Source organism: Poecilia reticulata, linkage group LG2, assembly GCF_000633615.1.
Source record: "Poecilia reticulata strain Guanapo linkage group LG2, Guppy_female_1.0+MT, whole genome shotgun sequence".
NCBI classification, from domain to species: domain Eukaryota; kingdom Metazoa; phylum Chordata; class Actinopteri; order Cyprinodontiformes; family Poeciliidae; genus Poecilia; species Poecilia reticulata.
Window position 1 is genome coordinate 18,177,666 of NC_024332.1, and position 13,486 is coordinate 18,191,151.

Below are 13,486 nucleotides of genomic sequence, written 5' to 3' on the forward strand. Positions count from 1 at the left end.
TATATATATTTTATTTTTATTTTTTTGTTTTTGTTTTTAGGCGGGGGAGGGGATGAAAACATTTTAAGCTCATTGTTTTTAATGAGCTTTAGAGGGAACTTGGTTAAATTATTACGTCTTGGATCTGTTTGGGTCTTTATCAGCTTCCTGTTTACGAAAGGCTTTAGCCTTGCTGGTTCACAGGATTTATTTGAACACCGACCAATTTCCTTCCACTTGGTGACACTTTCTGTCAGATGTTTGGACTTAGAGAGGTGATGATCTCAAGCAAACATTTAAACTGTTTTTTGTTTTTTTTAAAGGAAACAGACTAACGTCAAACTTCTGGGCAATACTCAAGAGACTAACCAGTTTAAATCAGGTCTACTGTTTCTGATAACATGGGTGGTTAAATGTCCACCGTTGATCTGATTGTGATCACTCCATGTAAGCCTCTGACTTCAGCTTCAAGCCGTTTTGACTCTTCGAGGGACCAAACAGCACACACATTTGGAGTGTAGGGAAATGGCCACCTAACTGCAGATGTGAAATAAACAATTTACTTGAGTCCTCCATATTTAGTAACATTGTGTTAACAAATGAGCAAATCTTCCAGTTCGAAAAACAAAATTCAAATCCCACAATCCCGCATCTCATGTTTATTTTACCTCGAGGGTGTTCTGTGATGTTTTCACAGAATATATCTGCAGATAAGCAGAGGCTCTATTGTATTAATAAAGATCTTTTTTTAGAGATGAATATTATATTTTTAATTTTCCTGTTTTTCCCCCAGGATGCAAGGCATCCAGCCACCCAACAAAGGCAAAGTACGAATTTACCGACTGACAAATTTGCATCTTTGTGTGATTCTCTGTTAATTCTTTCTCCCTCTGTTGTTAGGCCGTGGGGAACCTCAGCAGCGAATGGCTCGTCCTCCCTACGTGGCACCTCACAAATCGTAAGTCGGGCTTGWAGAAACGCGATCCGGCTCGGGTCACGTCCCGTAAACCCGCTGCCGTGGCACATGCAGGAATGGCCACTCGTTTGATTTGTTTGTCCGTGTAACCTCTTTAAAACGAATTTACGATCTTTATCATCCGAACAGCTACAGGGCAAATTGATCAAGAGGGAAGGAACGCACGTGAAATTGGATACATTACGTTAAGCAGGCAAACCGTGTTTCAGGCAGCAGTTTGGGTCAAGGGTCACGTTACATTCCTGAAAGTTGTCAGTGAAGACCGATGTGCTCCTGTTTGTTAACTTTTTACATCCTGCTTTTAATCTGAAACACATGTACAGGGGGTGGGAGCCAACTGCATGCCTCACATTATTTTACAAGCTTTGTTATGAAACAGATTTTTTTTTTTCCCCCCCAAGCTGTCAGTCGTTGACATTATTTGCTTATTTAAGCCTTATTTATGTTCAGGAGATCACTATAAGATGCTCTGCTTAGTCTGTAATGAATTATAAAACCACAATTTGAAAAATATTAGCTAAAATCTTGCAGTAGACAGCAACTTCCACATTTATTGGCATACCATCGCCTGCTGGTGTTAAACAGATCTATTGTTTGTAATGAAGTTTGAGCGTTATTTTCTTTGCACTTTGAAAAAGTATGGAGCTTACGTTTAGCTTTTTGTATTTAGGGATTACTTTGAAAAAAACATGATAAAATATTTGTATTTTCAGACAAAAAATACATTTTTTTATTTTGTTTTGTCTTTTTTCTTCTTTTCTTCCTTCCTTACTTAAACCTGCCAACTGCTGAAATATCAGTTATAAAGTCATTGTATTTTATATTCTAAACCAGTGGTTCTTAACCTGGGTTCGATCGAACCCCAGGGGTTCGATGAGTCGGTCTCAGGGGTTCGGCGGAGCCTCTGCAGCGGAGGTAAAGACACACTTGTGTAAAGTCGCGATGACGCGCCCCACTTTGCCATCACTTGCTGCAGAGGATCACGTTACATTGCTTAACCAATCAGGGCTGCGGAGGAGCCCTGATTGAAGGAGCTCCACTCTCAGCATGGATTTGAACTTGTGTCTTTAATTACTTCAGCAAAGCTCATAGTTTTTACCAAATTCTGTAGCTTTCGGTGTACTTCTAAATCTGCTCCTTAGTCGCATCTTTTCGGGGTTGGTACTGCCTCTAGTGGCGTGGGGGTGACAACACAACTAATATAATTACATTACTAAATCAGAATACCGCAAAGTCTTTATTATTTATTATTAGTTTTTCTTTCTCTTAAGAATGTAGAGCTAATTAAATAATCTAAACGAGACCTTAAAGTGGTTCCAGTTTCTCTCGATGGCCAACCTGTTGAAACTGTGGCAAATTTTAAATACCTTGGGATGTTCCTGGGCAGTCAGCTCAACTTTGCTGAAAACACTGACTATATTTTGAAGAACTGTTCTCAGAGACTCTACCTTTTAAGAAGAATTAATGATCTTGCAGTGACCCAACTAGACTCTAGTCCAGTTGGGTCACCCCTATGTCTTGAATTTAAGGGGGGGGGRAAAAAATTATATTTTATTTATCACTACAGAAGGGTTCAGTGAATGCGCATATGAAACTGGTGGATTCGGTACCTCAAAAATGGTTAAGAACCACTGTTCTAAAATGATTGGAAATTCATTTTACAATATCAGAACAATTAAAATTTGTTTCTGAAAAATATGTAGGAACCTTGTTGCTGAAGATGTCGACCAGTTTAAATAATAATGGAAATATTTGATTTCAGAAGAGACAAACAAAGTGACTTTGGTGTCGTGAAACACATGACCGCCATATGAAGAAGCAGCTCACCCTCCGTTTTGGAATAATCTGTGATGCTGTGAATCTGTTTGCTTCTGGAAACATTATTAAATCTTGTTAGAGTGCATGGCACCTCAGACTCTTTAAATTGACAGGGAATTTGTTAAGAAAAGTGAGGATTTCTGCCAGAAAACTATAAATTAGTCATCAGTTGGTATTTCAACAGGATAATGATGCAAAGAATATGGCCAAATAAACACAGAAAAGGTTCAATTGTCACAAGATCCACATTCTTCTATACCAGGAGTGACAATAAGGGTTGAGGGCAACATGAGTTAGGCTGTTTAATACAAGTAAAATCATCCCAGTTAATGTCCCTTCAGCCTTTATTATATATATTTTTATTTTTTTTATCAGGAAAACCTCTTTACATGAGTTCACTGCAGTATTTTATGGAACTTTAAAAGCCAAACAGCTCAGGTTTCTGAATGTACATTTGCAGAATGCTTGCTGATGACCTGAAGATAAGTAGTGATGAAGATGACACTCAGAGGGTAGGTCAATCTCAGCCTTTTCAGTCTTTAATCACGTCTAAATAAATGTTTTTAACCCTGATTGTTGCCATTTTTCTGCTAGTTTTTTTTTTTTTTTTTTTTTTGCTACTGCTGCAGTGGATGATCAATTTCTGTTTTTGTGTCCCCCAAAGGCCATTCATGAGTCAGCTTCCTGGGACAGACACAGGTACTCCCACTGATTTCTCTTTCAATGATCTCTATTGGTATTTTGGCTGTAGGAATCGGTTTTACTGCGTGTGTAACGCCGCTCCACTTGGCTCGGCGCCTCCGTTTTGAGCCGTCTCTGATGTTTGTACCCAGTTTGACTGACAGCCTGTCGGCGCAGCGAGCGCACACGCATGGCARGAGGGTGAGACATTCCAGCTCGGACTCCTCGGACTCTGACTCCTCTGCAGAGTCGGGCAGCAGCCTTCGTTCCCGCAGCCCGAGTCCAGAACTTCACCCGGATCCTCCGTCGCCTGCGAGCGTGCAGCCACTGTGCAACAACAAGGAGGTGAGAAATACAGCTGCCGCCCAATGTGATTCAGTTCATTTATTTAACAGTTCGTGTACGGTAGATCTCCTCCTGAGTTTATGTGCCTTAAGATGAAGTCTCCACAGATGGGGTGGGGTGTGAGGAGTTGGGGGGATGGCGGGGGGTGCTCGATGCGGTCCACAGCAGGTGTGGGGAGGGACAGAGCAATGAAAAATGCCTGTAACTGGGGGGGTTGTGGGGCAACTTTGGAAATTAGCTCCAACGGTGAGTCTTAGAGGAAAGCCATAGGGGATGAAAGTCATCAAGGACTGAGTTTTTGCTGAAATGTGATAAACAAAGTGCATAGGAGAATGTATTGCAGATAAGTTTTATGGAGCTAAGAGATGCTGTGCAGAGCGTTTGGAGGTGCAGGGCTTTGTGGTGGTTGACATGTGTGCTATGTATGCAGTGACGGGGCAAACCTGCTTCTCTGTTATGAATGGAGGGCCCTGTGTGACATTGCAGACTGTATTACTGAACATGCTACTCTGGGCCCCTACAGAGTGTGAGGGAGGGTGTTTGTTGGGGTGAGGTGAGTTGTGGGGGGGGTGCACCATGTGGTTTTCATTTAGATGGAGTGTTTGAGTGTCTCCTTCAGAAAAAAAATTGGGGGCAGCAGTTATGGAAGCAGCAAACCCAGAGTTTCAGGTAGCAAGAAAAAAAAAGGGAGGGAGGGCAGTTGAGACGGTACAAGAGATGCAGTGTCTTCTCTGAAAAGAGAGCGAGGTATGAGGGGAGGAGGTGGAGGCAGAGGTGGAGGGTGTGGGGGTCACTGTTTGACTTAAAGAGTCGAGGTTTAATTTAGCTCTTCTGGTCAGACCGAAAAAGTGAAGGCGTAAAAGAAAAAGAAGCTTGCTCTCAGGCTGTGAGTACCCTTTGGTTTCTTTAATTAGAGTAAAAACTTTTGTTTGCCTCAGAGGTTTTATGCTTTCAAATCAAAACAGTTTTAAACGTAAGATTAAGGAATTTACTGACATGACTAAACAGGAGTGTAGTTATTCTGTAAGCACAGAGTGAATGCACTGCATCTGTGAGTGCACGTAATACACAGGCTACTGATAAGAAGTACATTTTTTGTTTTATGTTTTTTTAAACGTTATACTTGGGATTTGTTAATTATACCTCAGGAAGTTTCTCTTTAATTCCGGAAAAGATTAAATTGCTATTTGCTATATTTTTTCTCTTGAGATATTTTTTATCAACTTTTTCTAAGTTGTGCGACAGTCGTCTTGGTTTATTACAAATATTATTTCAGTTTAATTTCATAAATGTCACAGAAGTGCTTGAAGAAATCAAAGAATTTAAATGCACATTTCCACACCTGTGGCACTAAAATATAATTTGAAATACTAAATCTGTGAAGTTTTAATGTTACCTTAAATGTTTTGGGTTTTTTTTCCACATACAGAATGTGTTAATTTGTCAAAAAATTTATTAAGTGTCTATGTAATACACATCACAAGAAAATATAGGAACATGTTGCTGCTAAATGTGGTTGTACAAGCCGTTGAAGACTCGGTTACAGTACTATGGATGCGTTTCTGAACAGATTTTTTTCTTCCAATTTTGTAAATAAATAAATAATTTTCTAAAATCTAATTTTACGTTAGATTAAATGGTGTTCCAGGCACCTTATGCCATTCCATTCATAGTCAAATGAAAATGGTACATTTAGTTATTGTGAAAATGCTTTATATAAAATAAGTTAAAAGAAATTTGACTTCATTCACATCATGGTTGTATCTGACGCCTTGAAATTGGCTTCTGTGTCTTTAAGAATCTCCTAACCTTTCTGACACTCCCCCTTCTGGACGTCATCACAACAATGCTTCTCAGTGATGCCGCTTACAACTGTTCTTAGGAGTGTTGGACTGACATGTAGTTTGTAATGATAAGCTCATCAGACACGCAGTTCCACATGGTGGATTGCTGCTGCCGCTAGTCTGAAGGAGCTGGGTGGGAGAGGGGTGCTTTGTGGGGCAGGAGCCCAACTGGGAACTTTAGATGAAAGATGGAGTTTTGTGCAAATAGGTGGCGCATTGTATGAGCAAGCATATAGGCAGTAGGCACCCCTGAATCACTGAGAATCAAGAATTTCTCAAACATGCAAAATATCTGGGTTTGTATGGATTTGGCCTGAGTTTTTGGATGTGTTTCCTTTTAGCAAGAAATGTCCAAATCAGGACCTTTGGTTCTTGATTCAACATTACTTTGTGCACCAACTTCATGATTATCAAAGATTTATATAAAATAATCATGTGTCCTTTTGTCTCTCTCTTTTTTTTTCTTAAGATTGACCATCGTTCCACTACCCAGTGGCAGTTAGACAAATGGCTGAAAAGATCAAAGAAAAAATCTGCCAGGACTGATCAAGATTTGTCTCAGGCTATTGCAGAACCCGAGGCCTCTCCCCTAAGTCAGAGAGCCCCGTCACCAGCCAGGTCATGGGACAGCAATCAAGAGTATAGCCCGAGCCAAACCCCCATTCCAAGTCCACAGTTCAGTTACAGTAATGATAACAGCCCAGTTCCTAGCCCCGGTTACAGCTACTGCCCAAGTCCCAGCCCTTTCCCCAGCACCTGTCCAAGTCCTACCCCTAGTCAACAACATAGCCCACCTCCAAGTCCAGTTCTAAGTGTTTGCCCCAGTCCTTGTGGAACACCGAGGACCAGTCGTAGCCCAAGCCCTATACCTAAACATCCCCCAAGAAGTCCTAGTCCCACCTTACCCACTCCATCACGGGGTTTTCACTACCATGGGAGTCAGAGTCAGAACCAGTCGCATTCTATTCTAACATCTACCCCCCACAGGACTAAAATAAGACCATGGATTGCACCATTGCCTGGCACCAGTTTAAAGAGTAAGCCCACGAGTAACATTCATCTTCAACCGCCTTATCAGCTCAAGCCTAAGAATCATCACACACAAGACCAAGTCCAAAGCCAAAGCAAGTTGAAAGATTTTGGAGGCTTAAATTCCCAATTAAATCTCAATCAAAAATCTACACACAAGCCTACTTCATATCCAAGAACTAAACAGCTTTCCAACGCCCCCAAAACTAAAAATCCAACACATTTTGATCAAATCCAAGGCAACCAATCCAAACCCAAGCCACTGCCACCATTTCAACAACCTTCACAGCAAAGCCCCAAAAGAACAAAGCATTTAGTGCCTACTGGCTGTGAAACCAACACAGCTCCCAGTACTCATTCCACATCTGCCAGTAAAGCTACTAGAAATTCTGTTACTGGGTCAACCTCTGGACCATTCTCTAACCTTATACACTGGACAAAGCTGTGGGAAGCTACAAACTCAAACCCCACGCATCCAAACCATGCCAAAACCTCACAAAGGAAACCTCAGTCTAAGGAACAGGAAGTAGTTCAGAGAAAACCTCATCCGACCCAAGCAGAGAGGAGAATACATGAAAGCAAGGAGGATAGACATCATCATGAAAAACAACTAGGGAAACTAGAACGAAAGGAAGACAGAAGGCTGGCGGAGGAGCAGCTACTAAGACGCCCCTGGATCCAAAGTTCACCAGAAGAAGAGGAGGAAGAGGAGGAAAGAATAACAGAACAGCAAGGTGGGAGAAAGAACACAGGAAGAGGAGAAAATAGGAGGAAGGGGGAGCAGGCAAAGGAAGAATGGAAAGCGGTCAGACAAGTGCCTTCTAACGACAAACAACACCGCCTTCGAGAGAGTTTAGACTGTCAAGGCAGGACAAAAAAGGGAAGAAGATGTGAGGAGAAGAGAGAAGTAATCAGAGACCAATCACCCTTATTATCCACACACTCCCCACCTCCCCAGAGGCCATCCTTCAACTCCTCCTCCTCATCATCATCTTCCACAACCTCCTCCAACTCAGACTCTGAATCTGAATATCTTGGCACTATCCCCAAGGTTTCAGCTGAGTCCACTTCTCACAGGAGAGTCACCAAGACAGGGAACCAAGCTCCAAGCAGACCTGAGACTACCAGGCCTAAGGCAGTACACCCCAGACGACACAGCTCAGATAATCCATGTGAGAGGCAGAAAAGTGAGGCAAAGAAAAGGCTCTATACACTAGTCCCTTTTGGACGAGGGGAAAAAACTCCTTCCACCGCCCAACGGGGGCTACGAAATCTGGTGGTGCAGATAGACCTCTGTCTTCTCAAGAGAGTCCCGGACAGTCCCACAGATTCCACTGGTAAAAAACTATCCCCTTCCAAATCATCTTCATTGATGAAGGAAAAATCTAAGGAGGCTATGAAACACGTTTATGACCCTGAGACCTCCATTACAGATGGCAAAAGGAAACGCAAGGTAGAAAACAAATGTTTCACTTTTATCTTGAGACAATAAACCAAGAAGAGTATTTTCTACACATTAATATGACACAGAAATGTTTCATGTCTACTTGTTCTTTGTTGTTTTGTCACCAGCTAGAGAACGGCGTAACGCAAAGAGAAACCAAGAGGAGTCTTCTTTATCCAAGCGAGACACCAGGGCAGAAAGAACCTTCATCATTACCAGCTGAGAACATCATTACTGAGACTGTGCACAATGGGTAATAACACCTTACATCATGAAAGCACTTCTAGGCACTTCTAGTTTACGTTGCATGCCGTTGAACTATCTACATGTCAACTAGTTATTGGAAGCATGGCAGGAGAGAGTCATTTTTGTCCATCACAACCATAAATGTGGGGAGTCCATTGAACTCTGCTTTAACTGGAACCAAGTTCCTTAGTCAGATGAGAGTAAAACTGAGTTTTCTCAACATCCCCGGTGGGTTTGAATATGTGGAATAGCACCCTATACTGTGTGTTAAGGGTAGTAGAGGCAGTGATGGTTTTTGGTATTGGCCATCTGGGAAGTTGCCCCAAGTGATATTAGAAATGGAAGAAGTACACAGAGCAAATGCAAATATCAAACTTATCTGCCAGCTGCACCTTGAATAAGTTTTCTACTGCTTTTTTTTTGCCATGTATAATTTTGGGTTTCAAAGGAATCTGTGGATGTGTTTCCTTGAAGATACCTGGAGGAGTTCTTGGACAACAAGAGGCCAGTGTCTCCCTTGTCTCCCTTGTCTCCACTGCCCCAGAGCCCTGAACCCACCAGGCCCGTCTCCAAAGCAAAGACAACTACCGAACAGCAACAGTCCCGGGCACAGAAGAGCAAAGACAAGAGCAGAGATGCAGATGTAAAGGTGACATCTTGGCTCATAAACTTTTGTTTAGACAACTCTTCCCCGTGCAACATTTGGTCTCATTTAGCCATGTTCTGTGCAGCCCAAGACTGAGGTGGAGTGTGTAAAAGTATCAAGGCAGCATCAGCCACTACCCGAGTCCACCTGGGGACCAGCTGGTCACAGAGGGACCGTACCAAGCCAAGAAATGTGAGTCTTCAAAACAGCCTCCGCACTGCTTTCAGTTTACTTATAAAACTGAGATAATTCAACTTACTGGTGACAAAACATCACCAGGTTTTAACCATGTATGCTCAATTTTCTCATAGTTCTCACCATGCTGAGTACTACTTACATGAAGCTAAACGAATGAAGCACCGTGCTGATGCAATGGTGAGTTTTTAAAATTTGGTGCAATAATACGTTTTTTACTGTGATATTATACAATAAATTTTAATAAATACTAAAAAACTTTTCTTTTTTTTTCTTTTTTTTTACTAGAAAAGTATGCAAGAGTTTAGTGGTTGTTTCAATCAGGCATTCAAAGCAGCAATGCTTGCAAATTACAGTAACAAAAAGGATCACCATAACAATCACTGTGGCATTTCGAACTTTTATTTGAAACATCTCTTTTATTGTTAGTGGGGAAAACATCTACCTTTGAATTATTTAAGTGTAGATCCATTAAAATCATATCCTGATAATCTGTCTTATTTTAAACAAAACACGCAAATACAGAAATAACCTTGAATTTGCAACGTTTTTCAATAGACGCTTTCACAATTTATGTTCTGAACAGGACAAATGAATGCTTCTTGAACACGGCTGGCTGTTGTTTTCTTCATTTGCTTTTGTTACTCGCCTTTTTCAGGTGGACAAGCTCGGAAAAGCTGTTAACTACGTCGATGCAGCTCTGTCCTTCATGGAATGTGGGAAGGCGATGGAGGAGGGGCCACTCGAGGCAAAGTCTCCTTTCACCATGTATTCTGAGACAGTGGAGCTGATCCGGTAAATTACATCTACTGAACGTTGCCAAAACAAATGTAATTTCAAGATAAAAAACTTGACTGTTCACTATGTGTTTTAAGGTACGCAATGAGGCTCAAGGGTCACTCTGGCCCTGGAGCGAGACAGGAAGACAAACAGCTGGCAGTGCTGTGGTGCGTTTGTCATCCTCTCTGTTTACGCCACATCTGTCACTGCGACAAAGGATGAGCATTTTGAGAACGGTTTTGCGGTCTGTCTGTGTTTACAGTTTCAGATGCCTTGCCCTCCTTTACTGGCAGATGTTTCGCTTAAAAAAAGATCATGCATTAAAGTACTCCAAAGTGCTGCTCGACTTTTTCAAGGTATATCTAATGACACAAACGTCACTGCTTAGTGGAATAGTAAAATTTTGGTACGTGTGGCTGCATACATTTTGTTTTGGTCTTATTATAGAGTTCTCCCAAAGTGCCTACAACGCCACCCGGCTGGATGGACTCTGGGAAGTGAGTGGATAATAACTAGGCTTCCACGTTTAACCGTTTTGGCTTCCTCTGTTTTATCCTTTGAAATGATACTGATTGGCTTCGCTCTGCTGCGCATGTCTTTTCACTCCCAGGCCTACAGCAGGACTCCCGTCCTCACTGTCACCCACTGCAAAACACCACAGACGGGGTTCAAATGAGGGCAGCAGCTCTGCGTCGCTCATAAGCATACCCCAGCGCATCCACCAGATGGCAGCAAACCACCTGAACATCACCAACAGTGTCCTGTACAGCTATGAATACTGGGAGGTGGCAGACAACCTCGCAAAGGAGAATAAAGGTAAAAAAATATATATATATATATATATATATGCTGCTTTGTAAAAAAAATTTAATATAATAATTAAAACCTTAAACTTCCATTTTCTGTGGGTGAATTTTTTGTGATAAACCAACACAAATTAGTGCATAGTTATGAATTGGCGGAAAACAGGATACATGGCTTTTTATTTTTCTTCGCCACCTATACTCTGATAGGCTTACATAATAATAGTGCAGTGCAATGATTTGGTGTCAGACATAGGAGAAGTCTGGCCTTTGTGGAAGAAGAAAGTCGATGTTGTTCTAACAATTTATATAGGTAAATACAGGGCAAATCATGTTTTATAGGCCAAGACTTGCTGACACTCCGCATCCACCTCAAATGAAATTGAGCTATTTCGCAAAGAAGAAAGAGCCATAATTACAGTCTGTATGAGCAAAGCTGATAGAGATATTGAATAACATGAATGACACTCTCAGGTATTAATTTGTTAAAAAGGCTTTTCAAATCATGCATCCTGTTTCTGTTTCATAATTATGTGTTGCTTTGTGTTGATCTGTCACATAAAATCCTAAATAAAATGCACTGACGGAACTAGTAATATATATATGTATATATAAACATTTAATTTTGTCTTATCATTGCAGAATTCTTCAATTACTTGAATACTTTATCTGGGCCATTGACTCTTCACAGTAGCATTGCTCACGCTGTTCAGTACACCAGGCAGGCTCTTCAGTGGATACGCATTAGTGCCAAATTGAACTGATTCCAACAGAGGATTTCTTCTTAGCCGGCCAAGCTGCTCCTCAAGCTTAATTCTGCTGTAAAAAAAAAAAAAAAAAAAAAGACTGCAGATCTCCAAACAGCTGTGAGGAAAGCACTGATAACCAGTGTGGTGTGTCAAAATGGACTTAAATAAAATCTCACTAAGCCACAAACCGCCCTTGTCGAACGTTGGGATGTAAACACCAGCATTATGTGTGTAAAGCCTTCTGAAGGACCAGTTTTGCAACGTTCTTCCTCGTTGTTGGATTACTCTGAAGAGTTGTCTGTTCAGCAACTAATTAAGGTCTCAATTTTTTATTATTTTTTTTTTGCCAAATGAACCCTGAACCTCAAAGGACAGTGAAACTTGTCTGTGTTTTAGACTTTGTTGTTTTTCACCAAAGATTGTCTCTGGATGCAAAACAAGAGAATATGGTCAAAAAAAACACTGATCGACCATGCATCGCTCTCAAAGAGGGGAAATTCTTGAAGTGATTTTTCCTTTAAAGTGTCTTATACTTTCACTTCTTCTGTTTTTTACTGTGCAATATTTGATAGATCATCTTATTTGTAAGAAGAAAAAAATAAACTGAGAATGAATAATATATTTTGTTGTTGTGAATCTTGTGAGAGATTTAGTCTAACAGTCAGGATCTGGATTTCTCCTCATTTACTTCAATGCATTAAAGACTTTGGAGTATTGAATTATGTTTTTTTTTTTATCCACATGGTCAAAATACTTATGCACATGCATACACATATGCACCCTAAATGGCTCTCTGTCTTGTAAGTAGTTTTACTTCAACCACACTCTTTTTTTATCACCAAACACCTGGCCAAGTTTTAGACTGATATTTGACCACACCTCTTGGCAGAAGTTGTTGAATTGAGAAGAAAAGTAAAGTTTATTCCATAGACTTTAAATGCAATTCATCTGTACTACTGACTGATTGTGAGGGCATGGGATGGGCTGGGACCATCCCATGATGCTGTCAACACCATGCTTAACATTTTGTACAGTGTCCTTTGGTTCAAACGACTCAATTCAACTTCTTCCAAACAGTCTCCTTGTCATTGTGGGACCATTATCTCGGTCTTTATATGCCATAAAAAGTGATCAATTAACCATCTAGAACGACTCTTGCTTGGTGTTTGTTGATTATTACAAATAATGTGTCAAGGTGGTACATATTGCTTAGGGAAGTTTATATAAAAAATATATTTTGGGGTGTATGCATAGTATGTTTCGTTCTTTGATTCTGGTATAAATAACATCACAGTCAACATAATTTAGCTTGTGGGCAGGAAAGTTAGAAAAAAAAATAATATCAAGGCAAAAGTATCTTAAAATATATTCAATATAAGAGGTGAAGTCAATTGTTGCATTAAAACRTAGCCCTTTCAGGACAATATATGTGCACAAGGTACAGTGCCAATTTTCTGATTGATAATTTTTTGTTTGTTTGTTGTTGTTTTCTTTAACGTTCACATTGACTGTAAGATGTAAGATTTTCAAAAGCACTCAAATGGTGAAACATCCAAAGCAGGTGAATAATTTTGCAGGCATTGCTAAATAATAAATAAAATTTTTACTACAAAAAAAAAGCATGCTTGGCATCATAAGGGTTCGGCTTGGGTCAGTCAAAAGAAAGACAAATGATGTGATGTCAACAGGTTTCCTTCTACATTATGTGTAAAAGCACACACGTCCACTGACTGTCACAACCAGACATGTGACTCAGGCCAGTTGCTCAGAGCTCAGATGAGAAACCACTACTGCACCAACATGTTAGAGGAACCGAAGCGCTCAGCATCAGATGTCTGGTGCCATAGCAACAGAGATCATCCAATAAGAAGAGTCTTTGGGATAGCATCAAACAGCATCGTGACTTTTCTTTAGAATACGAGGTCTAATTTACATAAATTCAGCGTTAAGC

General features: G+C 40.6%; 1 protein-coding gene across 1 annotated transcript; it reads left to right on the forward strand.

Moving 5' to 3' along the window:
• The first annotated feature begins 771 nt into the window (after positions 1 to 771).
• Positions 772 to 11,630, forward strand: aff3 (AF4/FMR2 family, member 3). The gene is made up of 16 exons (XM_008434474.2): positions 772 to 806; positions 880 to 937; positions 3,234 to 3,285; positions 3,438 to 3,472; positions 3,607 to 3,799; positions 6,113 to 8,125; positions 8,245 to 8,369; positions 8,837 to 9,011; positions 9,094 to 9,200; positions 9,320 to 9,383; positions 9,862 to 9,998; positions 10,079 to 10,150; positions 10,246 to 10,339; positions 10,431 to 10,480; positions 10,594 to 10,799; positions 11,429 to 11,630. The coding sequence occupies exons 2-16, from the start codon at positions 903 to 905 to the stop codon at positions 11,548 to 11,550; spliced, it is 3,480 nt and encodes a 1,159-aa protein (XP_008432696.2). The 5' UTR covers positions 772 to 806; positions 880 to 902; the 3' UTR covers positions 11,551 to 11,630.
• Positions 11,631 to 13,486: the final 1,856 nt, after the last annotated feature.